The sequence below is a fragment of the Scatophagus argus genome, chromosome 7 (assembly GCF_020382885.2).
Source record: "Scatophagus argus isolate fScaArg1 chromosome 7, fScaArg1.pri, whole genome shotgun sequence".
NCBI lineage: Eukaryota > Metazoa > Chordata > Actinopteri > Scatophagidae > Scatophagus > Scatophagus argus.
The window spans coordinates 20,285,359-20,313,217 of NC_058499.1; the positions used below are offsets into that span (position 1 = coordinate 20,285,359).

At 39.2% G+C, this 27,859-nt stretch overlaps 1 protein-coding gene and 2 long non-coding RNA genes across 3 annotated transcripts; 2 read left to right on the forward strand and 1 right to left on the reverse strand.

The window, feature by feature from the left end:
• The first annotated feature begins 886 nt into the window (after nt 1–886).
• Nucleotides 887–2,341, forward strand: LOC124061840. The gene is made up of 2 exons (XR_006843817.1): nt 887–1,234; nt 1,368–2,341. It is a non-coding gene; the product is annotated as an uncharacterized LOC124061840 (long non-coding RNA).
• Nucleotides 1,259–27,779, reverse strand: plcg2 (phospholipase C, gamma 2). Its single transcript, XM_046394106.1, has 33 exons — nt 27,388–27,779; nt 22,545–22,736; nt 19,990–20,139; nt 18,781–18,874; nt 18,620–18,667; nt 18,213–18,297; nt 17,223–17,303; nt 16,678–16,721; nt 16,472–16,544; nt 15,565–15,666; nt 15,235–15,353; nt 15,045–15,130; nt 14,762–14,879; nt 14,300–14,468; nt 14,085–14,180; nt 12,912–12,998; nt 12,004–12,173; nt 11,205–11,405; nt 9,793–9,915; nt 9,535–9,715; nt 8,682–8,750; nt 8,484–8,593; nt 8,198–8,294; nt 8,039–8,111; nt 6,850–7,022; nt 6,569–6,671; nt 4,574–4,777; nt 4,131–4,270; nt 3,792–3,900; nt 3,541–3,708; nt 2,892–2,980; nt 2,618–2,784; nt 1,259–2,524 (listed from the first exon to the last, which is right to left on the reverse strand). The coding sequence occupies exons 2-33, from the start codon at nt 22,726–22,728 to the stop codon at nt 2,488–2,490; spliced, it is 3,750 nt and encodes a 1,249-aa protein (XP_046250062.1). The 5' UTR covers nt 22,729–22,736; nt 27,388–27,779; the 3' UTR covers nt 1,259–2,487.
• On the forward strand, nt 26,536–27,201 carry LOC124061841. The gene is made up of 3 exons (XR_006843818.1): nt 26,536–26,692; nt 26,791–26,856; nt 27,109–27,201. It is a non-coding gene; the product is annotated as an uncharacterized LOC124061841 (long non-coding RNA).
• Nucleotides 27,780–27,859: the final 80 nt, after the last annotated feature.

Sequence of the window (27,859 nt, forward strand, 5' to 3'; positions counted from 1 at the left end):
ACTGATGAGTCAGACTGAATCTCAACCACCATCAGCTCCATGCTTCAAGATCCCTGTTGCCTTAGTCTATCAGCCATGGTCAATTCCACTGCTAGCTTTAGCTTTAGTAAGAGGATAATTTTGTGGACTGTGAATTAGCCAAGTAGTGTAACATTGTTTCGGAGGAGTTGCCGACTCCTCTTTCTGTTATTGCTGCAAATGGCCACTTAATGGCTCTAGTGACTCATCTTACAGGTCCTTTAGTGCTTACTTTGTCCAGTAACCGTCAGGAGGACATTTCTTTTTATATTATTATTATTATTATTATATCTTCCCCCAAGACACTCTCGATTCTCGGTTTTCCTTGGCTAAAACTTCACAACTGGAGTGTTTTTTTTTTTTTTTTTTTATCATTTGGTTTGTCTCCGGTCCTCTTTGTCTCCTAAACCCAGGTCACCTGAAAACTCTGAACTGGTTTCTGAGGAGATTCATTCAACTGGTGTGCCCACTGGGTACTGTGACTTGAGGGAGATGTTGAATAAGGCTAAGGCTTTTTCTCAACAGTCCAAGGTCATTTAGAGTGTCTGTAGATGCCTTTTGATGAATACTCTGGCTATATTCCTCATTTTTCTTTGTCTATTTAGTTCATGCCAGTGCAGTGTTACAGAGGTTGCTTGAAAACACGTTGCATGTAAAAGCAGAAAAAGTGAATTTCATGCAAACTTTGTCCGTTTCCTAAGCTCATTACTGCAGACGGTCAGGTTCAAACTGACCCTGAGAAGGTCCAGGGTGTAGCAAATTGGCTAAGACCTCAGACTTTTAGCAGTCTCTTGCCTTTGCCAACTTCTACCTTTGCCTTTGATTCTGACGTAATTATGACGTGGGTATGAGCTGTGTGCTGTTGGCTCTAGAGGGATGGAGGCACTGGCTGGAGGGGGGCCAGCTGGAGACACCTCTTAGTCTGGACTGATCATAACAATTTAGCTCACATTCAGTTGACTACAAAGTTGAAACTGAAACAAGGCTAGGTGTGCTTTATTTTTTTTAGGCGATTCAACTTCACCCTGGCTTACAGACCTGGATCCTGCAGTGCAAGCCTGACACCCTCTACGGATGCCGACACGGAGTACGTGGCTGTCTGCATGTGTGCCTGCAACAAGTCAACTCATTGCCCTCCAGCTGGCCTGCTGCAGCTCCGGCTCATCCCTTTCAGAACATGTCCTGGATTTTGTCACTGGCCTGCCACCATCTACAGGTAGCACAATAATACTCACTGTTGTTGACCGGTTTTCTAAAGCAGTGCACTTTATTAAATCCACAGCATCAGTAAAGTGTCATTAAAGGTCATTATCAGCGCAGGTTTTACATTCATGTTTATTTTTTCACAGTTGCATCATTTGCATTTACTAATTAGTTGATGCTGGTTGAAAATGTCGCTTGATACCAGCATGTAGGCAGAGTTGGAGTTGGCAGAAGCTGGTGAACAGCCATCCATCAGAGGAGGGAGGAAGGTCGGAATGGAAAAGTAGGAGGAAAAGAGAACAAAATTTACAAAGAAAACAAAAATATTGGCATATTATGTCATGCCACAATTACCAACTCATTGGATAGCCTTAACAGCACGAATATACAATATGAAAGCAATTAAAATCCAACAAGAAAGCATATTAAGAAAGTAAGATGAAATAGAAAAATATGATATAGTTCACCAAGCAAACTTTATTGTCTCTATTCATAAGGTCAGTGATGATTTACAGGAAAGCTGTAAACATCAAATTAAATAACTGTTTTTGTCACATTGGATTAAGCCACCTGTTTTCATTTAACTGACTCTTTAATGATGCAACACGTTACCACACAGAAAAACTCTCACACTAGCGAAAATACACAACAATAAAAAGTTTCATGTCATCAGACTCAAACAGCAACCTGTATATTGGCTCCATTTCAGTGGTTTTAGTATTTAAAATTAGACACAAAAAAGATTCATTCAACACAAGCTCCTTGGCAAAAGAAGTCCTGCTATGCTGCAGTGAAACAATTACTTCAGTTAGCGGGCACTCCTCTTTAATAGAAAATAAATATTCTGTATAGTTTGATTTCAGAGTGAATGCAGAATTGTTGAACGCTAAACTGGCTGTGGGGACCTCGCAGAGGAAATGTTGCAGCCTCTCATCTCATCTGTCATAAAGGAGTTGCACGGTTCATCCTTTCTCAGCCTGCTTCACCCACTTAAATGAATGGTTTCCTACATTTGCCAGAGAATTATGTTAACATATTCCAATATTTTTACACCTGAGAGAATATTTAGGCCATAAGTTTATTATCTTATAGTAAATAAATAAAAACTAATTTGAGGGAACATGTGATTTTTGTCATTTTTTGATATGAAAAAGCACAGATCACAAATCTTTCAGTAAGCAGATAGAGGTGACATTAGATCTGCAACCATTTCTCCAGTGCTCAGACAGGGAGGATGTGGACAGGTGAAGTTCTGCTCAGGAGTCCTCAGGAGTAGAACTTACTGTTGTTCGTCTTCTTTTGCCTGTGGCACAAAGAAAAGACAGGGGAAATAATTGGCACATTTCATGTCATTTAGCCACCTAACTTTTCCCCACACTCTGAGTTTGAGACTGACTTGTGTTTTTCACTGGTGCTGAACTCCCTCAGGAGGTGGTTTTGTTGGCGAGGGGTGGTGGAGCGCTGAATGTTGGTGTGTGTGTCGTACAGGAATGGTTCACTGCTAAGCTCAGACTGCTTTTTCCTGAGCTGGCTGGAGGATGAGTACAGCTCCTCCTCCGCTCGCTGAATGATAAGAGACATGTGATCACAAGCACAAAAATACCCCCATGAAGAAATCAAATAAAGTCACATGTATGTAAAGTGATGTGAAGCCGTGCGTGTTTGCTCACCCCTGCTTGCTTTACGTTGATGTGGACCAGCAGAGAGGCCAACTCTAAGTTTTCACTGTAGCCATTTTTTAGAGGAACAGAGCGGTAGCCTGTTGGTACAAAAAAAACCCCAAAAGCATTCAATCAGCTCTGTGTGCACACACCTGTTAATCATAGTACAACATCAACCAGTCATATGAAACAATAGTTAAAGCACCACATTGGTGTTTTTCATTATTGTTTACTAGCGTGTCCCAGGACAAAATGCAGGTGCCCCCCTTATTTTAATCTCTCTTCACTTTTTATGTACCCTGTTGCACTTAAGTACCTATCACGCAGACTAATTGGTAATTTGATGAAACCCAAGTGAAATTAGGAGCATGCTCCATGTAAACCATGTAAACATGATAGCCCCATAACAGTATTAAAAGTAGATCAATTGAAATAAAATGTTGGCATGTTCATCAGCTTTGTCTTTCATCACTACCTCATGCTCAGAGCAGAATTAAGCTTTGGATTTGATATCAATTATTTTTTCACTCTTTAATATATATGGAATATGAATTAAAAATAAAAAACAAGGTAAAAGTGAAAAGTAATAAAATAAGTATAAGTATAGTGTAGAGAAAAGTAACTAAAATTCCTGCTCTGGCCAGGTGTGTTTTCCCACCTGAGCGAATGCCTTTGACAGGAAATGTGGCCTGAGCTAGGAAGTTGGGGTCTGAGAACATGTCCTCCTCATTGACCACAAAGCGCAAGAAGGTGAGTTCGGGCTCGTGCACGGTGAAGGTCATCGGCTCTGCAGGGGCTTTCCACACCGGGTTCAGACCGTTATCACCTGCAGCAGGCAGAATGAAAGCAATGATCACAAAGAATCTCTCACTTGAATCTCACCCCACCTCCCACTTCCCCTTTCCTTACGATAGACGATGGTCTTGAACTTCTCTTCTGTGTGTCCACATAGCTCGACCTCCACAAATGGACTGGCGATGCTGCGGCCAGGCTTAGGAAGGTGTCTGGCAGCAACAACCTGCAGGAGACAAGTACAACTGCTGTTATACACTTCCAAAATGTGACAAAATGTCACAATGCTGCCATTCAGTCAGTTTCATGCACCTGTAACATGATGATGCAGTTTGACTATCACAATATTACACTTGGTCCTGAACCAGAATATTTCGTAAAGCAACCTCATGATGATGCTCCATCTGTTAGCCAGTTATTGTTATTAAATGAGTGTGTGTTCGTTTACAGACGTACCCTAACATCGATGTTGTACTTGACCTTCTTCTTCTCCTGCTGAGGGTCATAGCTGTCATGGCGCATGAGCTCTGGCTGCAGCACATAACCTGTACGCCCATTCAGACTGAAGAGGGCGCTGTTCAGCTGGGTGTTTTTATCTGGGTGGACATAATGCACATCATAAAAATCTAAGTGAAACTCGTAAGAAGCCATGATGAAGGTAAGCTGTGCTGTCTGTTCTGCTTCTCTTTTTCCCCCTTTCCCAACTCAGGACCTCACTCGTCCCGTTGGCCTTGGGTTTTCATCACTTTTCAAACACATGCTGAGATCACATCTTGGGCTAACATGACCAATGCCTAACACATGGAAATGGATGAACATACAAAGTACTGTGTTAGTAGTATTGGGTCCCCAACTGTCCTCTACAATTGTCCTTTCTGGGAGGTCATAAACTACAGTACCTGCTGTCTGAAAGTTGAGAGCCACCATGTGACAGCCAACTGCCCACAGTGGGTAAGGGTCATAGTTGGAGGACTCCACACGTTGACCTTTTGGATAGATCCGACTCAGTGCTTTGCGGTTGTACTGCAGGAAGTCTTTGGTGCGGCTCTTTCCTGGTATCTTGTTCTCCACAAAGGAGCGGACCTCTTTGTAGCTGTAGTTCTCTAGAGACAGTAAAAAAGAGCAGTGATTTCAGAGGTACAAGGTAAGCTGAAACCAAAAAAACAATAAACTGAACTGAAACTGGATAATTTGTGGTCATAATTAATATGTTTAGGTTAACATATGAGCTGATGCTGCTATCTGCTTATGTTATACCTCACTTTTGTTGCCTGCTAAGGAAATAGCTGAGAAAGATTGCTTGGTTAGTTGATAAGTGGATCAAGCATGCAGTCTGTGACGATTCATGCATGAAAGAGTTTCTCATGCAGGAGGGTTGTTAATGAATGTGCATCTGTAAAGCTTGTGGAACAATAAACAGTGATTGTGGCTCAACTACTGAGCGTGCCTTGGTATTCAGATGAAACTGTCAATCGACTCAGGAGTGCCAGCTAATGTAGTTTGTAAAGGAGCTTGTGTCTCATTCACGTTGCACTTACGGCATGGTCTTACCATATAACCGCAAAATATGTAATAACCACACTGTAAGAGTCACCTGATTAAAACTGTTGGGGTGCAGATGTGGGTTATATATAATTCTGTGCATTTCTAAATTTAGATTGGTATAACACAGGAAGTTGTCTGGTCTATGGATCTGTCTCTTCGGTGACATCCTGTTTGTTGAAGCACTGTGAGTTGCGCTCCAGAACAGCGAAGGCAGACCTTCATGAATAAGTTGAGGTGTGTCACATCAAAGCATTCACTTCACATTCACAGCTGTATGATGCATGACGGAGGCAACGTGTATATCAGTCTGTATTTACATAAAGTACTTGATTTCCATTTCCCAAGAATTTAATTTCTCTTAATTTCTCCAGCACAACTAGCTCACAAAATTTGTATCAAAGTTTGAAACTTCATATTCCAGATGAAATATTAATCAAAATGCTCCAATGTCACAAAGAAACGTGTCATCATAGCTTCACTGCAATACCAAATGTACTTTTTTCTCTCTGGTCATCTACAGGCTGATTACAGGCTAATTACCGGTCTCCTAGATGACAGTTAGTTAGTGCAGTGTCACATTATATGAGTATTAGATCATATCTAATTGTTTAAATGAATACATGAGAGCAAAGATAGCACTCTCATACTTGTATAATAAATATGAAACTACTGCCAGGAAATGCTCGGCTCAGTTTGGCATAAAGACTGGAAGCAGAGGGAAACAGCTAGGCTGACAAGATTGTTTCTGTCAATAAGGAAACTACAAACCTTTTTAAAGCCATTTTTCAACGAAGAAAAGTCCTCTGAAATCTTTAAGAAGGAAACTACCAAGATTATCTACCATATGTTTTTACTGGCTAGCTCCAGGTTAATGATGCTTTGAAACTTTTCTTTAGCTGCTTTTAATTATTTTATTTAATTTTATTTATTTAATTATTTTAATTTTATTGTATTAATTACAAGAACAAAAGACATTCAAACAGCGTAATTGGCCAAGTGCAACATTGGCACGATTCAGATGCTAATTACACAGTGCAGTGAATGCAAGGTGCATCAAACATCACTACGGTACCTGTAACCCTAATCTAAACATTCATTTATTATATAGCCTAACACCTTAAAGAATCTATCATTAGCTACACTGAAAGTATAAAAGACTGAGTGGACCGTATCTGATTCTGAATCAATGCTAAAACTACCCTGCTCACATTAAGGTTACAGACTCTGGTGGAGCATGTTTCCACTGTGAAGCTGTGGTTGATGTTGGTCCCTTCAGGCCCTTGTCAAACCATCATGGTGCTTCTGTTCACAAGTCTTTATGTTCAGCATGTGCGTCTGCATGGGTTTACCAAAGCGGTCCTTCTCCTTGCTGCGTGGCTGACAGTAGACAACCAGGTCTGACATCTCCATGGCAACCTCCGCCTTCTTCTCCACTTCCTCCTGCTGTTTGATCTGAGTTTGGACAGAAAAACAGCCACATCCTGTTTGCACAGTGACATTCACAGACCACCAGAGTAACCCCCCTTGTGTGGTGATACACTATGCAGTCCATGTCAGTCATACTGTGTCCTATGCGGTTATACACTATGCAGTCCATGTCAGTCATACTGTGTCCTATGAGATAACTCACCTCTTGCTCCCTTTTGTATTGCTTGCTCATCTCTCTCTGAGTAATGTTCCAGGCCACCTGGTACCATTCAAACAACTCCTCCAGAGAGCCTGCTGCCAGGTCAAACTGCAGACTGTCCTGTTCTGTGTCCTGCAGGGTCAACACGTGAGGCTTCCCATTTTTACCATTCTTCACTAGAAAGGAGGAGGGAGGAAAAGAGGCATTGTGATGGAGGGTGAAAAGGGATGATCAACTCCCATAATATATATTGATGAAGCCATGGGGAGCCACATATATGATTATAGCATGTGCAGCAAATACATATTTTTTTAATGTGGGAATAGCCTAAATGGCATGCAAAGAAATGATTCTCAGTCACAGCATAACCTCATCTCTCAAATCTGTGGGTGTTGTGGAACTAAAATTTTGAGATCAACTCACCACTGCCGGAGATACAACATGCACAATGTGCACAATGCTCAGCATATGATAGTGATTATAATGATGATTCATGTAAAAATCATGTTAATTGGAAAGCTGTGGGAGGCTTGTGCAGTTTCCCCACATGCATACAGAAAGAAAGAAAGAAATTGTGAATGTAATCAAGGTATCCTTTGGGGTTTGTGACAGACAAGTGGAGCAAATGCTTTGATGTCCACCATGATGTGCGCAAAGTATAACCTAAAAGGTACACTCACAAATACACACACAAGTACAGGGATGATGCAATACATACTCCTGCCAGTGGTTTCATTCTGTTCTGATAGACTGTGGTAGCAGTGTCAGGAAATGAAGCAACATGCCAGTAAAAGGCAGGAAAAAAGACATTTGTTCTCATTGTGGGCGGCATGGTGGTGCAGTGGTTAGTGCTGTTGCCTCATAGTAAGAGGGTTCCGGGTCTGGGCCCTTCTATGTGGAGTTTGCATGTTCTCCCTGTGCCTGCGTGGGTTTTCTCCAGGTACTCCGGCTTCCTCCCACAATACCAAAAACATGCACATTAGGTTAACTGGCTACTCTAAATTGCCCCTAGGTGTGAGTGTGTGCGTGAGTGGTTGTCTGTCTTTGTGTGTCAGCCCTAAGATTGTCTGGTGACCAGTCCAGATTGTACCCTGCCTCTCGCCTGTAGTCAGCTGGGATAGGCTCCAACCCCCAGCCCCCCAACCTCAGTGTGAATGTCAAGCATGTATCAGACACTAAAATAATAACTCACAGTTTTGAATGTTGCACTTGGAGATGTCCACAACACCCTGACATAGTTCACCAAGTGGGTTGTCTTCCATGTCCTGTTTTAATACACACAGCAGATGCACAGTTAATCTTTATATCTATGAAGCTCCAGTTAAACTGTGACCTAAACTCTAATCTTTACCTGGTCTTTGGTCTCAGGTTTAGTGTTGTTGGACACTTCCTCTACATAGTTAGATGGGAAGAACAGCTGCACCTTTCCACCATAGTCACCTTTCCACCTGTAGTGAGTAGAAGGTAGAGGGAAATGAAAAAATCCTGTTTGTTCTATGTGTGTTCACAGTTTATGCAGATGAACAGAAATGATAGGGACATAATGTGATTAATCCCTAAGATATGGCAAAGACTAATTATCAGTCCTTTATAGATCCTTTTGCTGTGTGTGTGTGTGTGTGTGTGTGTGGACTTACCACCCATCGTTCTCTTTTGTGACATTGTGTATCAAAGCTCCTGTACTGAAACTGAGCTCATCTGACCTTTTGGCTTGATAGCTATACACAGCCTTAACTGTACTTTGAGGCTAAAAGAGATAAATGCACGTAATCAGGATAGTATCAATCATATCAAGCTGCACAAAATAGCAATCAAGTACAGTAGTGTATACACACCAGTGAGGGTTCAATCTCATTGGGCTCCACGTATGTTTTCACTGCATACAGAGAGGCACAGTCTTTCTCCTGTGAAACACAATCCAAAGATGGGTACCAGTCATGTTATCGGGTTTAGAAACATTTATTGACCATAAAGGGCTAAGACATTGAGCAAAAGGCTTCTTATTTTTATGTTTATTTTAATTAAGAAGAAACAATGAGTATTAATATAAAGGAACATTTGGGTCTTTCAGATAAATGTGCCTAATTACAGGCTAATTTTCAGCTGCAGTCACTAGAAAGTTGATGTAATTTAAAAAAAAATGAGAAGAAAACATACAAAGGCACAGAAGCATTTCAGGATTGAGCTAAATTGTCTCAGTAATTTCATTTTCTTTTCTACTTTATTAAACTGAAAATTTTGGTTTGTGGTTCCCAGATGACGAATCCTCATGACATTGGTGATCCCCTAACTTTAAATCAAGCACCATGTTGACATTTCATGAAATTATCAGCTGTCAGCACGCCAACATGCTAAACTAAGGTGGAAGGCATGATAAATATCAGCATGTCAACATTTTCATTGCGAGCACATTAGCATACTTATGTAAGCGTTAAGCTTAAAGTGCTGCTGTGCCAAAGTGCAGCCTGTCAGAGCTGTTGGTGTATGTCCTCATTCACCTCAACTCCCCCTTCTTGTCATCTCCACAAGACTAAATGCTGAGGATTTGTCCTCAGCTTCAAAATATGTTAAATGTTTAGAAATTGTGTACATGTATCAAATGTATTATGTTTATGCCTTTATATTGCTACAGTAACAGGGATTCTCAACATGTTCTCTGGCTTTTGTACGTCTACTATAGTAACTCACCGTGCTGAAGCGGTCGACCAGCTCGGGAGTGACTGGGTAACGTAGCTTGATTTTGCGATACAGCGGTTTCTTTTTGAAATAGTTGACCAGCTCTACCAGGCTCTCAAACTCTGTAGTGGTGCCCAACAGGTACATGTTGCCCTCTTTCTGGATCCGGCAGTGTTTCACCTTACCATCACCTCTGCAAGAGAGAGACCTTAGTTAATACAAAGAACAAAACGCAGGAAAGGAGAAATAAAGTCCTAAAAGTCCCTGCACCTGAATGTGATGGCGAAGGAGTCTGGTTCCCCTTCTCTCTGTCGGATGAGGAAAGCTCCATCTCTGGGGATCCTCAGCAGGTAATCCTCTGCCTGACCCCTGCTCAGGTTACTGTAGAACCACCTGCACAACACACACACAAAGACAGTTACATTATGTGTGTGTGCGTGCATGAAGACATTTATCTGATACTATATTCACCCACGTTGGGTGACACATCAGGTGTTTTTCCATTCATGTTAGTAAAGCATATTTAAATAGATTCAAAATGAACCCAGGAACAACAGAGGGGAAAGAGTTACCATGCTTCTGTAGGTGTATGAGCAGTGAAAGTGAAAAATAGAATAATATCAGTATGAAAATCACTCGACCTTCTCATTCAGCTTTTTATATATAGTGGTTTACTTCAGGTGCTATTCAGAGACATTTCTACAGTCTTTGGTGCTTATGAAACCTGATTATTGTATTATCAATGGGTTGTAATATTCTTGACATGTACACTCTGGCATTTTGAGAAATATACTTGTTTGCCATCTAAATAAGAGCCAAATAAAAATATTAATATCTAATGTGTCCAATACACAGATCAATCCATCACATGTTTAACACAAGCACTGTAAGCACTGGCACCAGGAGTAAACACAGGCCACCAGCAATTAGTGAGCCACGCTTTTTGGGTTTAACACTTTGTTTTGTGGTTCACTAAGATCACATATTTCTCTAGAAACTAGCTCATATAGTTTTTTTGTTTTGCTTTTAGCAGCTTTTAAGTGCTTTAAATGCTACACCAAGTTTACATGTCAAAGTCTATTTACACGTCAACCATTTTCACACCTCCTATTCAGATGTCTGTGTTTGCATTATCATGACATAGATGCTTTCACAGCAGCTAAAAGTTTAAAGGAGCTGCTAAACTTCACTGGCCATAGTAAATTAGAGTCATGAAAAACAGAATACCACATTTCTGCACTTTAAACACTCCAAAACCAACTAAAAACATTAATTCATGCATGCAAGTAAATGGTCAGGTGCACATATCCAGATCCAATGATTAAACATTGTTTCTTCTCTCATTTTCATAGGTTGAATTAAAGTCATAAGACTCTTTTCTGCACACAAAGGACTTATTTTTCTCTCAGCACAAATTTGGTAAATCTGCATTAGTAAGCACTTTATCTTAGCCAAGATAATCCGTTCACTTGACAGGTGTGGCATAGCTGCTGTTTAAACGACGTGATTATTGTACATGTGCTTTGTACTGATCACGGTAGCTGTAATCATACGTTGTGCTTGCATGCTTGAGTTTAGAAAAATGATCAAGGTATCATACTTAATTGCTAGCTGACATTGTATAATGATATTTTTAGTATGTGTATTCAGTTTCCTGTGATGTAGGTTCAAATATAACAAACCCTTCATGTAGATGTGGGTTTGGCTGTGGTACAGCATCGGTGAGGCGCAGTTCAAAGTCTTGGCAGCGCAGCGGGTTCTCTCTGTAGTGCTGGATCAGGGAGTACACGCTGGGAAAGTGCAGGTTTGGTGTTAGGAAGTAGTACACGTTTTTCCCATCTGAACCCGAGCGAATGCGACAGTGCTGGACCTTCCCATTGCGCCTGAAATACATGCAGAAGATTTGTTTCCTGACACATAAAGTTCCATAAAGTATGAAACACAATTGCTAGAACCTTAAAGTAATTTAATCAAAGACATTCTAATGTTTAGATTTTCATCATTTAGACTCCTGACCTTTTTTCCTAAACTGGAAAAGTGTATTACATATTTTATTGTAATTTAATTTCAGATTGGAGCTACATGATGTCAGGATGGTGTGACAGTTACGAAAGTTGGATTGAACCTGGACTGAAACAGGCTGCATCCCAAACAATGCCAAATTTACACATTGTCAAAGGGACACCACACTGGCTTTATCATATACAGTACCTGAACCAGGTGGATAGAAGAAAATACTTAAACTGTGTCCCATTTAATGTCCACACAGGTTACACAAAGTCACCATTGTTCCTCCAAATGTAGTGAGGAAATGCAACAATATTCTTCCCAGTTTTGGAGAAAAAAGGAATACATCTACATCCTATGACACTGATCCTCTGAGGCACATGTTCAGTCACACCTTCACAAGCCACAACATTTGGAAAGAAGTGGCCCTGTACCAAACGAAAAACTAAAGTCCTCAAGTGTCGGCTGTGGTACCAGAAGGAGAGGGTACAGCCTGTGGCGTTGGTATCACTCTCTCGCACTAAGAAAGTGCCATCTCTTCCCACTCTCTCTGCACAGTAGTCGTGGATTAGGTGCTCGGCCATCAGCCTGCCCTCCTTCATACGACCCTGAAACCATGGCTCTGAAGTATGCAGGTCCTGGTGCTGCGAAAGACAGCAAGAACACAAGCACTTTTGTTTTAGGACAGCACAGACTCCACTAGAATATGAGCATTTATTTCTATGTATACAATATGGTATATTCTCAGTGTAAGACAATGATCCCTCATATATATCATATATCATTATCAGAATTATTTCTCTCATTTCTATGTCAGCATTGGTGATAAAAGCATTTTCAACAGCATTTTAATAAAACATAATAACATCATAATCATAAGAGGATGAGTACAGTTGAATTGTGCTAAAGGAATCCTGTAGAGTTTTCTAGTAAACAGTTAACATTCAGTGTTTCACATCAAAGTACACCTGAAACATTTACAAAGGAAATTTTTGACACCTGGATTGTTTTCATCTGTGTACAGGAACCCACTGATCAAAACACTTCTCTGCAGTGCTAAAACGTGGCCCTGTTAACCTTACAAAACATCCTGTTTTACTTTTACTTTACTTTACTCCTGATTTTATACTCATCTTCATGGTTTGATTTTTTAAAGTGAACCATTTAAAGGTATAATATGGAACAATTTCAAAATAAAAGTGTGTTGTGGTGTCGATCCTCTGCCTGTATTCTCCTATTTTCTTAGTGCTTTGGTGTGTTGGGATGTCAGCAGAAAAATATGCAGAAAATATTCAGCATATTATGCCTTTATATTTAACCAATATTAAATAGAAAATAATGCAAAAAATGTTCATAGACTCCCCGCTCTCTCTCTCTTATACCTTTCTGGAATCTTCTTCCTCCTGCTCGTACTCCTCTGCATAGTACAGCTTGTCATCAGAGATCACACAGTAGTGGTTGTTCCACCGCTGATGAAGGGAAATGAAAGTTCACAGGTCAGCTTCAAATGCAGACAAGCTGTGCACACAGCAAGCTTTTTAGAGCAACTTGCAATGGTTTTTATTCTGACGTTTAAATCTGAATTGCTCTCTTTATGAACAATGATTCACACTTTCATAGTGTGAATCATTGTTCCCAAAATATGCATACAATAGAAGTCTTCCTTCATATTATTATACTGGCATTTTTTTTAAATCATTTATTTATTTATAGCCAGACCTTTTTTACCTACAGGTACCAAAATACAAATGAGTTGCCGGCAAGAGGAAATCTTTCGCAAGACTCCAGCCTGCACTGTTACCTCATTGTGGATTTGTCTGGAAACAATATTACCACCTTAGCCAGCAAACTTTGGATCTGATTCAGGTTTTCCATTATCACAGAACTGACTGCGCCAGGGATAAGAAAGAGATATTCCTACAGATCAATAGAATCCCTTTGTGATTATCTAATCTGATTATACCAGAGATAAAATCATTATTTTTACTCAACCATGTGTCCACTCTGGATTAAACCATTGAACCAAATCAGAAGAGAGATTGGGTGACCAGGCAAAAATACATTAAACTACATTGAATGAATATGATTTATGTTGGAATAATAAAAACACAAGAGTTTGCTGGTTCAAGATACAGCTTGAATCTTTTGTTATTAGTTGCTTCCTTCGTCAGTGTTAATATTAATGGAATCAAATAATAACAATTACACACTAACTGACTCAGCTTTACTTTTATTATTTGTATGCTTTTTCCTATGGTTTCTAGGGCATCTTCTACACATGTGAATATATTGTATGCATTGTACCTTCCTATAAATCCCTTTTGATGCCATGATAACCAAATTTCAACACAGAGTTTAATCTCAATCGCAATCTGGGAGCTGATCTCTCTCATGTGAAAACACTCACAGTCAAACCCATTGATAACTAAGGAAGTTGATAACCAGCTTGATCACAAAAGTAGGCTTATGTTAGGAAATGCAGGTTTACACGTGTTCTTGGTGTCAAAGGAGTCTCAGGTACTTTTATTATACCCATCTGACCCTTCTACCAGTACCTGATCCACAGGATCCCAGATCTCCAGGTCTCCCTGTTTCTGTCCCTTCCTGAAGTCTTTACTGATTCCTGGTCCCTCCACACTGAGCTTCTTGTGCTGCACAAGAACAACAAGAAGAGCACAGCCAGGGTCGTTAGTATTGCCAACACAACAAAACAAAACTTTTTCCCATTCATGTAACAGTGTATCACTGACACAAGACGAACGCTCAATACCTTGAGTATGATCTTGCCTTTCAGCTGTGTAGGCGAGGGCAGCTGCTCAGCCATCTGCTCGACAGGTTCAGTCAGTAGTTTGTCTCCAAACACTTCTTTGAAGATACGAGCCATCTGACGCTGCTGCTCTAAAGGGCAGTGCTCCTCTATGGACAGGATCACTGGAAACCTGGGCGAGAGGCACAGTTATCAGAAAGTGTGGTTGAGGTGATTGTGTTAACACAGCGATTTTTAAATGGCTTAATGTAAAAATCTGTGTAAATAATGAATAATCAGCTGAATAATGAATGATTTTTTAATAAAAATTTATATTACCAGTGACATAGACAATTAGACCTGGATGCTAACCAATACAACCACAGTCCATAAGAGCAACTGTGAAAACTGTGTGTGTGTGTGTGTGTGTGTGGGTGGGCGGGTGAAAAGGTCATAAAATGACAGTGATTCATATGCGATTCTTACTCTGATGTGACAAAAGCGTGATCATTAATGGCTTTGACCACATCCTCAAACTTGATCTTGGTTGTCCTGGTCCAGCCATGGTAGATGATCGGCTCCCCGGGCCCTTCCCAGCAGTCCACTGGACAGATTCAGCACCGCACAAAACACAAAATATAAGTGTTGTGGATATTAAAAAAAAGTCTTATTAACCTATCATTTACTGTTTTGCACAGAGCAATGACATTAATCTAAGGACTCAAATGCATCCATTATCTCATGTGTAGTGGTGCTGTTATATACTGACATTCAACACAGCGGCATCCAAGACGCAGACATCGCACATAAGCCTCTGTGGATGACTCACTGCGAAGCTGATCGCCTGTCAGGTAGCTGTTGAACAACACATAACACGGGAAACATTTTACAAAATTCAAATACTAGTCATGTGCTGTTACGGACTATATTTGTGTGCTGACTGTGTGTGTCATACTGACGTGTTGTGTGAGGAGCTGATCCAGTAATGGGAAAGAGGGTTGTTCATGTCCAGGTTGCTGATCTCTGAGAACTTCTCATCCCACACAGAGTTCTCTTTGGAAAACAGGAAGCTGAGGAACTACAAGAGGAAAAGACTTTAACAATAAGTTAACCCATTTTAACAATAAAGCTTCATCTTACAAACAATAAAGCTTTTAGCATTATTTTCCAAGCCAAATTTTTATCAGAGCTTATCCAACTGCATCCCTACAAATAACTGCTGAGCTTGTTATTTTCTTGAACCTTCAGCTCATTTCACACACAAGATATGCAGGAACAGAGCAGAATACCTCGCTGACAGTGAACACGGGATCATTGGTTTTTCTCATGGTGTCATCAATGAAGGTGGTCATCAGCTCTCTGACCTGGTTCAGATCATTGGCCCACAATTCCTGAGGGATGAAGATACACAGAGGAAGAAGAGAAAAAATTATTAGTACAATAATTTAGCATTTACTAGCTTCACAATTATTGGTGCCTGCCTTAGAAAGACAATATTTGTTGTTAAACTGGCAAAAAATTAGGTTATGAACAAAATTATGTTTGTCTTATAAAATCACAAAAGTCACAAAAAACAAGAAAGAAAAAGAAAATTATAACAGTGAAAACCAAAACAGTGATCATTCAGTGACACCATTAGCCAAATTAGGTCAAAAAGATCAGAGTTTCTCGCTACACCAATCATGTCTTATCATGAGCCGCAGTTTGCAGTTTGAAGCAGATCAGGGGTCAGTTCTAGGTACCATTATCTGCCACCATGGTGCCTCATTACATTTTTATGTTGATGACACACAGCTGTATCCCTCCAATAAACGCCCACTGGCTTTGGTACACTATGCTTCCTACAGAACTATGTAGCTGATGCCAAAAACTAAATGTCAAACAACTTTCTTTAATTAAACTCGCTTTCATCATAAAATCTAGTGCTTAAAATCCTGTGTTAAAAATACTGACAACTTAAGTCTTTGCTAAAATTGTGTTTTGATTTTTTAAGTAAAAAAATATATTATTAAATGTATGTATGTAAAATAACCAATTACACGTTTTATTTCTTGGCATACAAATGACTAGGGAAAAAAATAAGAAAATATTTGTTTAACAGGCCCCAAAGAGCAGATAAAAATGAGTCAGATATGCAAAGTTATAACAACAACTCTCTTGTCTGGTGTACTAATCATTCACTGCAGCTTATTTTACCTTTTGTTCGTAGATGAGGAACCGTTGGAAGTCATGCAGTAGGACTGCTGAGGCATCTGGTTTATCTGTGTTACTGTGTAATGGAAGAGTGCAAACACACAGTCAAACCATGATGATAACTGTCTGTACATACTGAGTTTCATTCACATCAGGCCTTGTAAAGATCAAGTGCTCAGCAAAGACGAAAGAGAACGACATGAGCTCACCCCAGAATGAAAGCACAGGATTCCTTTTTGAACTCATCAAGGATCTGAGTTCAAGAAATAGTATGAATAAAAAACTAGAAAACTGGAAAACACTTGTACAACATTATATACAGTATATAATTACATTACAGATATTTTTCCAGTGATTTTATATGACATCCTCTGCCTTTTTCAGATTGAAACTAAAGCTGTAATATCAACCTATGCTCTCTTCCAAGCCACCTGACAAAAACAGTAATTTTATCTCACAGAACAAAGGAGTTTCTGTTTTACTGCTATCTCGATCTGTTAATTTGTCTGCTGTGAAACTGGTTTGCTTTATAGAGGTCAATGTAACTGCTTAAATTCTTTGTTTGATGGAAAGTGCTGTCTAATGACAATATAAAGCTGTGAATATATTCTGTCTATTTACTATAAATATAGTACACGTAAACTTATTATTTTTTTGGATGTGGCTTTTTTATGTAACTGTTTATGTTTTGCTCCTGGCCGAGTCACTGCTTAGCGTCCTGCACCACACTTTATTGTGATCAGTTCATACTCACCTCCTTCTGTTCAAACATTATATGATTGTACAACTTATGAAACTGTTCGAAATCCAGGCGGTCTTTCTTTGCTCCCACTTCCTGTGAAAGCAAAATTTAAAAGCAGTGACTGAGACTGTTGGGGTTCTGGACTCTATTCCCTAGCCTTTCCTAGTGTTCTCAATGCTTTCCCTCTCCCTTGTGTTTTTTCTGGCTGTGGTGTTCCCGTGTGTGTGTGTGTGTGTGTTCACATGGATTGTCTTTAAGCAGAGCTGGGAGGAGCTGACCCACTTCCTTCCCACCTGTTCTCCAGCTCACCTGCTTCCCATCCCCTGCAATCAACTCCAAACCAAGCCAACAATATTTATACTCCAGTTCATTCCTGCCTTCCACTAGTCCTCACTGGTGGTATATGTTTCTGGCTCCTTTCTAACACTTGCATAGTCTAGTGTAAGAACTATTACTAATTGTGATCTTGTTGTCTCTTTGTTGTTCTTGTATGCCTGCTCTGCCCAGTTACACTCCCTGCTACCCTCCTCCTGGATCCCTGTGTCAGTATTCCCCTCCTTGGGAATCAGGTTGCCGGCACGACCACACAGCACTCAACCAGTCGCTTGCTTTGGACCCCTGTGATTCCTTGGACTCCTCAGTTTACCTTTAGGCCTGATACTATCAGCTAAGAAGTTTATGTTGTAACTTTATTGTAATAAAGTTATTTTGATCAGTCTTTAGTGTGGTGAGTGTTCTGCCTAACTGGGGTCTTAGCCTTGAAAATCATAACAAAGACTGCAAAGAGCACAATTGGAATTTCTATTTCCAAATCAGAGTATGTCTAATCATTGTTAAACTTTAATATGACAGAATGGGTGCTGTTGTGATTGTAGAATAAATCAATAGTCTACTGGATGCCCATGCTGCCTCTGTTGAAGTAAGTTTAATTATGCAATGTAAAAAAAATAAAAAAAACACAACACAACAATGATAAGGATAAGGTCTGAATAGAATGAGTACCTGGACTTTATCTTTGAGAACACGGGAGCTGGGGGCCTTGTAGTTGAGCAAAGGAAGCAGAGCCTTCAGCTCTTTTACAGAGATGCTGGGAAAGACACAAATAGACAGGACACATCATGCGTACATCTGCCTGGAATCCTCTTATACTGTCATTTATCATAAAAATAAACTTCTGTGTGTGATGTGCTACTGAATGGAATTTTTTTTAATCCCTGAAGGTTTTCACTGGTTTTGACAAAAGTTGTGATTTTGCTTGTAAGCAGTCATATAATCCCACAACTCAAACATTGTTTTTACTGATCAAAATTTAAATGTCATACCATACCTGTAATAAGACACAATATTGATTTTATCATTGATGTACAGAACTAGTATGATTGAGTAACCAGATCATACATATACAGTACCTGTTTGTTTTGGTCTGATTGACAGAATACATCTGCTTCCTCAGCCAGCTGGAGAAAAGACAACACAGAAACAGACACAAACACAACACAGAGAGATCAATGATTGAACGAGTCTTTACAGCTGTGTGTGTGTGAGTGTGTGTGCGTGTGTGTGTGTATACCTCTCTATAATAACCGGAGTGGGAGCTGCCAGTGTCTCTTGTCTCAACAATTCTAGTCCCATCAGCCATTTTTGTGCCTCTTCCACAGAATCAGCTGAAAAATGTGCAATACGACCTTGTTACTCTACTAAACAGACATCAGGCGCTGAGGGATGATGAGCAGTGGACTTGCTTTTAAATCATAATGGACATCATGTAGATCAGATCTGCCGCTGCTTAGGAAAAACTTTGAATTCTCGTTGTTCACATGAGGAGAACTGTTTGACATTTCAACACATGTCCTGCTGCACAAAACAGAAAATGAGAACATAATCTATACTATGTCAAAGTACTTGATTAAGTTAAAAAAGTTAAAAATTTATGCAAATAGATGAGGCAATTTCACTCAAGTAACCTGACATAGGCTTAGCATTGATGAGGAAAATGGTGAGAAACTTCATGGATATGCACAATTTCTTAGCAAGATTTGTAAAGCACAAATCAAAATTAAGCATATCTTGTTCTGCCTCTGGTCTGATTCAAACATAACAATCTATTGCGTTGCTCAGTGCTCCACCTTGTTTAAGAGATTTGTTTACCAGGACAACTATATAAGTTTCTCCTGCACTTGAATACTTCTCATTTCACATAAATCTTTTCAGAGAATACATTACACTATATTAACATTTGCTTCATTACAGAGTCCCCCTGAGGACTTGGTTAGCCTAGCTTAGCATAAAGACTAGAGGCAAGCCTGCTCTGTTCAGAGTGTAAAAACATACAAACTAACAACTCCAAAGCTATCTGATGAACTTACAGGTTGTATCTTGTTTGTTTAACCTCTGCACAAACAATAGTGTAAAAAATGTAATTTGTGGTTTTAGGTGGAGTTGTGTGCAGGAACTATTTCTTGACAAACAACAACAGTGATTGTTAACAGCATCCTGGATTCTTGTTATCACGATGAGGTTGCCAGTTTTGGTACCATGGCAGAGGCCTAAGTTAAAAAAGCTATGCACACCATCTGGCACCACTATACGGCAACTGGCACAATAACCATGAAAATGAAAATCAGTATGCTGGAGGTTTTAATTTAGAATCATATTGCTGACCTTCAAAACATCAAACATATCCAGGACCTACAAATATATTCACTTAAACAGAATACCATAGAAATCCAATTTTCATGAAAACCATCTGATTTGAAACACACATAAATAAAGACCTCACCTCCTAGACTCAGGGTGTTGAGAACAAACATCGAGCCATAGAAAATTGTGAAGCAGGTATTTTCATCGTGTTTGTCCTTGCCATCTTTAAAGCGCTCAAAGTCCTTGGAGTTCCTCCCTGGACGAACCTCTCTGATCTCAAACAGGTCCACTGAAACACAACACACATATTTCTGACAATCGTTATTTTTGAAGGAGGTGGCTTGCTGTCTGTAATTTGAAATAATTTCATCTATAGTCAGTATCACAAAACACACAAGTTTAACTTTGTGTATGTAAGATATGAGAGATGTAATCTGGTTGTTTTTTCAGTTCAGTCACATATTGTCAGCTCACTACTGTAGTTAGTGTTCTTGAGACTGTGGTTATTTTCATTCACACGGTGACATATTGTGATTCCGGGGAGTTGACATGCACGTTAGTATATAATCAGATGTACAGAAGCTTTGTAGCTCCACCATAAACCTTCATGCAGCTATGACTGCTTTCATAATGGAATGTAATGCCCTAAATAAAGTCTTCTGATTTTAATGACACTGCATGCCTATTGTTGCTCAAGAGCTGTTGTGTGGCAGTTAGCCACTGCATTACATAACCAGAGAACTGTTTAGGTAGCTGAAGTTCCAAAATGGATATGTAGAATAATTTATTTCAGTCATCCTTTATAGATGTCAAACTGGCTTAAAATTTGAAAGTATTATGGAATGGCACTCATGACTAAGCTACTAAGCAGCTGAACTGAGAATCAGGTTTGTTGAAGACTAAGCAAATGTGGGGAAGGAAATGACACGAGCTTTCCTCTCCTGCCTTTGCAACAGAAAGGCACTGAAAATATACCTGCATTGGTTGAGGTAATGAGTAATGAGTAGCCAGTAGGATAAATGTTAAGAAGCCTACCTGAAACCATTCCATTGTGTCTAACCATTTAGAGTAATTGTACTTACAGTACTTCTACAGAAAGTTCAACATTCAGTTCTGGTGATTTCTGCTTTGTTACATAACTAACATAGCATGGCAAATGGCATCAAAACATCTAATAAATTCCCTCTAAGCCTTAGTTTCATGTTGCTTGTTTGCAGGGTTTTTTTTAATCTGTACTGAGACTTCTGCCTTTGTTACAATGCAACTAAGGTGAGTGAGATTTCGATCATGGTTCATTTTTGTGATTTGGAGAACTGCCATTTTAAAGGGGCCAAGTTACATTAAAGGTGCTTTGTGGAAGAAGTCTTACAAACCTCCTCGGGTGGATCCCTTTTGGTTGTTCCCAAGTCAAGGTTAAAGACTAAATGTGACCGGGCTTTTGCTGTCAGAGCACCCCGGCTTTGAAACGTGGCCTCTTTTAAATCACTTCTAAAAACCCACTTTTATAAACAGGCTTTTAACTGTCTTTTAACTGCCCTTTTAAATTTTCTTAAATTTCTTACACTTATTGTTGATTAATTTTCTATATGACTTTACTTTGCTCATCTGTTGTGCCTGATTGGAAGCTTTGTTTTTAATTGGTTATTAAGCACCTTGGGAACCTGCTTCTGAAAAGGTGCTATATAAATAAAGTTATTGTTATTGTTATTTATGTTATTGTTATTTATATTCATGTTAGCTTGGATTATTCAGTTTTCCCTGACTTTCTGGGGATATTGCTACACTTATGTATGGGTTACTATTATCATCATCACTGGTGGCAGGAATGTACGGGATATCAGGTTGCCTGGATGTGAATGTCTGTGTTGCTCATGACAGTAGAAACAAAACTGGGGCCCTCTTGAAAAAATGTTTTTAGTATAAAAGACACAAAAACTCCATTCCACTCCAAGCTGCTTTAAGAACTACAAATGGTTTCAGTCATCATCACTGTGTTCATCATGCATATAATGTGAAATGTACTGCAAAGTATTGAAAAAGTACTGCATGAAATAGCATCCTAATGCTAATGAAGTTATATAGGATATCTATATATATGTATGTGTGTGTGTGTGTGTGTGTGTATATATATATATACATACATACACGTGTATATATATATATACATGTGTATATATATACGAGTGTGTGTGTGTATATATATATATATACATACATACACGTGTATATATATATACACACACACACACACACACACACACTCGTAAGTTGTTTTCCAAGTTGTTTTCCAACTTTCAAAGCCAGAAGTGACAAATTGAACGTCCCCGAAGTCATAATTCCAACTCGTCAACTCAGTTGTCCGCAGAGGACACCCAGTTTGCAAACCAAGATGGCTGCCCAGAGCATCAACTGTAGACAAAAGCTGTGGTTTTGTATATTTTTAGTGCTTTTGTATTTTTTCTTCCAATTTAGTAAGTCGTATACACAATACTGTCTTATTGCTGCCTATAGACACATAGCTATGGTCTTATAAGATGTGAAATGCCATGTAATGTATTGTTTATCAACTGGTGCTGCTTGTAACTGGTCAATGTTGCTATAACAACAATGGCTGAACAATGTTACAAATGAGCTCTCTTGTGTTGTGGCAAATAGTACGCATGCACGTGTTTTGAAAAAGTACTACATACTTACAGACACCATCAGTCTTGTCTGCAGTGCGTGTCCATGCCACCTGACGGGTCTCCATGATCACCTGCACGGTGAGCCGCTCAGCCTTCTGCCGAAACACCGTCATGACCACGCCCATCTCCATGTCTCGTTTGATCAGAATCTTCTTGTACTCCGTCATCTCACCCTGCTGCCCCCAACAAGCCATCTCTGCAGCTGAGACAGGACAGTAGACACAGAGACGTTCACTCACTGGCCGCTACACTATAGTATGCAAAGTAAAAGGCTTAGATTATCATGTGTTCTTCAGTAAATCACTTTCATGTAGCTCCCATCTTTTTAAAGATCTGAGATGCTGAAAGCTTTATTTTACATAAAGGTCACAGGTACTACTCATCATATGAAAACAGTTACATAATGTGTTTTGCACCTGTGGAGGACTTCTGTCAAGTCTGAGAAGATAACCCTGATGATGTCATCAGGGTTATTTGGAGTCTGACTTTAAGAAAAAGCAATTCCACCTCTTTATAGTGACCCTTAAATTCTCTTAGTGTTCATCCACACAAATTAAATTAAGCCAAGGCAATGTTTGTGTGTCCTCTAAACTTGTTACTACTACTACTACTCACAATAGTAATGTGCAACAAACTGGTTTATATAGGTTTTATATTTTTTATAGTGCAACTGTAAACAAGCTTCACTTTACAGGACTATAAATAAAACTAAAAAAACTTTATGCCCTGAAGGAGTCAGTCAGTATAATGACAAGTTGTCTTTGTCTGAGCTACATATCACAAAACAGTGCTGGAAGGGAAGGTTTATTCATTCATATTTCATCACTGTTTCATCATTATTATTAAAATAAGGTGTGTAAGTTAATGGGACAGAGATATCTGCCTTGTCTTGAATATAATAAACCTAGATGGCACTTCACTTATATTCAAACTCAAAAATACTTTTTGAAAAACTATACAGCAATGTGTCTTTCCAGGAATCATGATCTGGTTACTCAAGATAGTCCACAGACCTTGTTGTGAGCAGTTTCATGTAGGAACTGCTTTCTTTCTGCCACATGACACCGCATCACAGCACAGAAGGAAACATGCATCTACTCGTGAACGAGAGGGTCTTGCTTGTCACAGGACGGGATGTAAACGTTAATGGCGTCCTCCTCAGTGTACTACATGCATGCAAGGTGATAAAATAATTCCTACATATAAAAACGTATTCAAAACAAGGTCTGTGCAGTATCTTGAATAACCAAGTCACAATTTCGGAAAAGAGACATTGCCGTTGAGTTTTTTGAATGTATTTTTTGATGCTTTGAGTGCCACAAGCTGAGTGACATCTTTAGTTCCATTACATTCAAGACAAGGCAGATGATCCATCCACAAATGTTCTGATAATTGGGTGGAAGAACATCATATCCACAGCAAATCTATTTTCGCTTTGCCGCAGCCTTTTATAGCTCAAGCTCCTTAACAGGTTAACTTCACGTGTAGATTATTTAGTATTTGATTTCAGCCATAAGATAAGACACATTTCCCATGATGTTACATTATGGGAAATGTGTTCATTCCTGTGGACAGTGTCAATGGGCCATTCAGCAGCTTGTGTGTTTCTGTGCTGGTGTGTACCAATACTGTCCACTTTACTCCTTTCAGCTGGAATAAGGGTATTTGTACTGTTTTGTATCCTCTTATTTAATTGATTATATTGATTTAAAGTTCTTCTCTAACCTAAGTTGTAATTAGGAGTTGTGTATATATATATTCAGATCTACTTCTTTTTAATTACTGAAGCTGGTTTTCTGTTGCTGATTGTGGCTTTGTGTATTTTTTATATGTTAATAAATTCTTGGCTTTGTGCTTATATTTTCATCTCCCTTATCATTCTTCCCCTGCATTAATTATAACTCCATTCATCCCTCCTAACAGTTTGGAGGCTCATCCAGGAAGTGATCATAACAAACAGAATATACAGAATTATAAATTGGTTAAATTGGTGTAGTAGTAGCTCTCTTCTCTGCTGGTGTTTCTGCACGTCCTCTCTCTGAGGTGTCACCCACTTTTCCTCACGTACGACAGCAGTCTTAATATCAGATGCAAATGTTAGAGCTTTGATGCATATCTTATTGTGACAATGCTTTTTCTGACTCACTTCATTTTATTATTATCAGTTTCCTGCCTTTATTTCAATACAATCACATCTCTCTGTCAATAATTTATTTTATTTATTGCATACTATATTAGTGTATTGGTTCATGAGGTTGAGGATAAAAGTAGGACAGGTGTTCGTTGGCGGAAATGCGGATGAGGTAGGTTTGACTGCAGTTTGGCAAATCTTAAATTAAAATGGTCACTGTCTTTAAAAGACACAAACAGTTCGATAAAAAGAGAATTTGTAGTGACAGTGCAGGACAAAAGAAAAAGTAAATCATAAATAATGTGCGCACTTGTGGAGTTGATTATAGTGCTGAAGGGTGTTCAACCAGGTACGCCGTAATGCCTAATATTTAACTTGCAAATGATGAGAGATACCAGAACAAAACAGTGCCACAGGAAGAGTTCTGCTGAATTAAAGTTTAACTAACTGTGTCATGAAATATCAGTAAAAAGGTGCTGTAGACAGTAAAAGCATAGAAAAATGTGGAATCAAAAACAAGACTAAACAGAAAGCCCAAACAAAAATATCATTTAGCACTGGGACCCCCCTTCTTTACATTTAGAAGTGACTGAAAAGATATGTATACAGCATATACTTAATGTTCAGCTGTAATTGCTTCTCATTTTAAAAAGGTATAAGAAAAATTAATTGCCACTTTAATACTATTACATGTGATACCACAGGTTTGTTGTTTATTGTTGTCTTCATCTACACTAACGCATATTTAAAAAACTGAAGCATAAAAACTAACAAGCATTCTTCAGTGTTCTGAAGTGAAATTAATGATTGACAGACATTATTACACAACAACTGCCCTGTTTTTCCTGCTGAAACCTTTACTTCCAAGAAGGGACTGTCCCTGTAGGGATTACTGCAGCCTTAATTAGACTATCAAATTTCTTTAAACTCATGCAATACAAAGTGCTCTATGAAGTACTACATAAATAAAGTTTTATCATTATTATATTATGATGCAGCAGCGATACGTAGCACAAATACTGCGCCAGTACAGCCTTATGTGTTCATGTTGCAAATGCACAGACAGGCCAGCTTCAGGAAAACCAGTGTTGAAACAAATGTGCTGAATATTAACATGTTTGCTCTGTTGGTGTTACATTCACCCAAATACACCAAAAGAATACTTAATAATATATATGCATAAAAACAGATGCGCAGAAACTCTCCGGATGTGTTTAGAAAGATAAAATTTCACATGGACAACCAGGTGGTCCTGTGATGACAGTTCTATATTTTTTGTAGGCTAAACTTGATTTCCCCACAGTTCACTGACAGCAGCTCCACTACAATGTCTTATTTTTACATGGTTTTAATCTAAAGTGGAACATAGGCTGTGTGTTTAACACGGGTTTAAGATATCCAAAGACATTTAGAGTGCCTTGTTGTGTTAGTAATAATGCCAAATAGCAGACTACCTTCATCAAAAAAAAAGGCTCCTGATACCTTCTAAATACACTTAGAGCTGGTTTTAGTGCTAACTTGGGCTGCGGACAAATTCTAAAACTATTCCAGAGACATGTAAAGTACTCCCAACACTGTGTCAACCCATTGTCTGTCAATACAGACAGAAAATGTTCTCAGTGTAACAACATACTATTCAACAACATCATCTACAGCCTAAAATGAACATTGTGTTGCATGAACATCTCTCATTAACAGCTCTAAGAACAGTTGAATACACTAAACTACAGAGAGGACTGCTGTAGCTACGTGACAACTGGGTGTACAGTAGCCTGCAGGACTACAAATGCCAGTTTTCTTTACTACACCATATCACTGTGCAGAAAGAAACACGCATCCATTCATGAATGAGATGTCTGTGCTTGTGACAGGGCTGGATATAAACTATAATGGTGTCATCCTCAGAGGAGCTGTAGTGTTAGCTAGCTTAGTTAGCTCAGTTGGCTATCAACCATGAGTAGATGCAAGCTTCCTTCTGCATGGTGATCCTGAAAAAGATTACACTACATCAAACTGCTCACAACAAGGTCTGTGGATTATCTCGAATTACCGCCTCATGATTTATAGAAAGAAACATTGATGTTGAGTTTTTTAGTTTTTATTAATTTATTTATTGGTGCTTTAGGACCACAAGTGAAGTGCAAGAGAAAGCAGACATCTCTGCAGTCTAGATGGACAAACAGTACTACAGGTAAAATGTGTATTTTTGATGTTGGAGTGAACTAACCCCATAAAAACATAAACAAAATGGTTCTACATAGACAAGCAGTCAAAACCAAGCCTTTTTTGTTTAATCTGTAAAAAAAAAAATATGTAAATAATAACAAAGAGTTCTATATAACTTTGTAGTATGGTGACACAGTGATGGGGAAAGACACAATTGTGTCACCAAGGTGCACTTGGTTATACTATCTACTTATGTAAGACGTTTTTCTTTTTTTAGTTAATCTTTCAAGCGGTTACTCCAGATCAAACAGCGATGTTTGCTCGTCTGTACCCCGTGAGAAGTGATCCAAGTATCCTGCTGTTGCGCAGCGTAACCAGAGCCGGTGCAGACTGAGTCCATGCGGTGGGCTGCTGGTTAGACGCACATCATCTGCAGCCCAGCAGATAGGCTGCTGCCAGTAAAAAGCGGATTTCCCCTCTCCCTCTGCTTTACTCTGTCACACCACAGCAGTTTAACGCGAACTACAAACAGATTGTGATAAAGTGAAAGACTTACCTTTACAGGTGAAATCGATTCTATTCGGATCTTAAAAGTCGCCGCTTGTTTTCTATCAGATCATCATTTGAAAGTTATGAAATGAAGCTGGCTTTGATATAGACTGTTGACAAAAAAAGACCAGCCGCAAAACGGTCAGTTCCTCTATCTGTGTGTACAAGGAAGTAAAAGTTAACTTGCATTATAAGCATAGCCTACAAGTTATAAAAAAAACTGGCCGGAAGCATGGACGGTATCTATGCAAACTACACTGTGAAAATGACACCGGCATGAACTGGCACTTTGTCGGGGTGATACTGCTACTTTTTTTTCAAAATTAATGTTTTGGTCTAAACCTTGTCGATTCTTTGCGTGTTTGTGAAAAGCTGCTCGCAGCCCGCTCTCTCTGACGCTCAGTTTAAACACGATGCATCGATATGAGTTTGACGGCTGGTTCTCAAGGTGGGGTACGAGGACTCCCAGTTGTGCATTA

What these genes read in the sequence shown, in the direction of transcription:
- plcg2 (XM_046394106.1), bottom strand. Translation starts at nt 22,728, where the DNA reads ATGGCTTGTTGGGGGCAGCAGGGTGAGATGACGGAGTACAAGAAGATT. An exon ending in AGGAAGAAGATTCCAGAAAG is followed by an intron (nt 12,174 to 12,911) that starts GTATAAGAGAGA and finishes TGTCTTTCGCAG; the next exon opens with CACCAGGACCTGCATACTTC. An exon ending in AACCTGAGACCAAAGACCAG is followed by an intron (nt 8,112 to 8,197) that starts GTAAAGATTAGA and finishes GTATTAAAACAG; the next exon opens with GACATGGAAGACAACCCACT.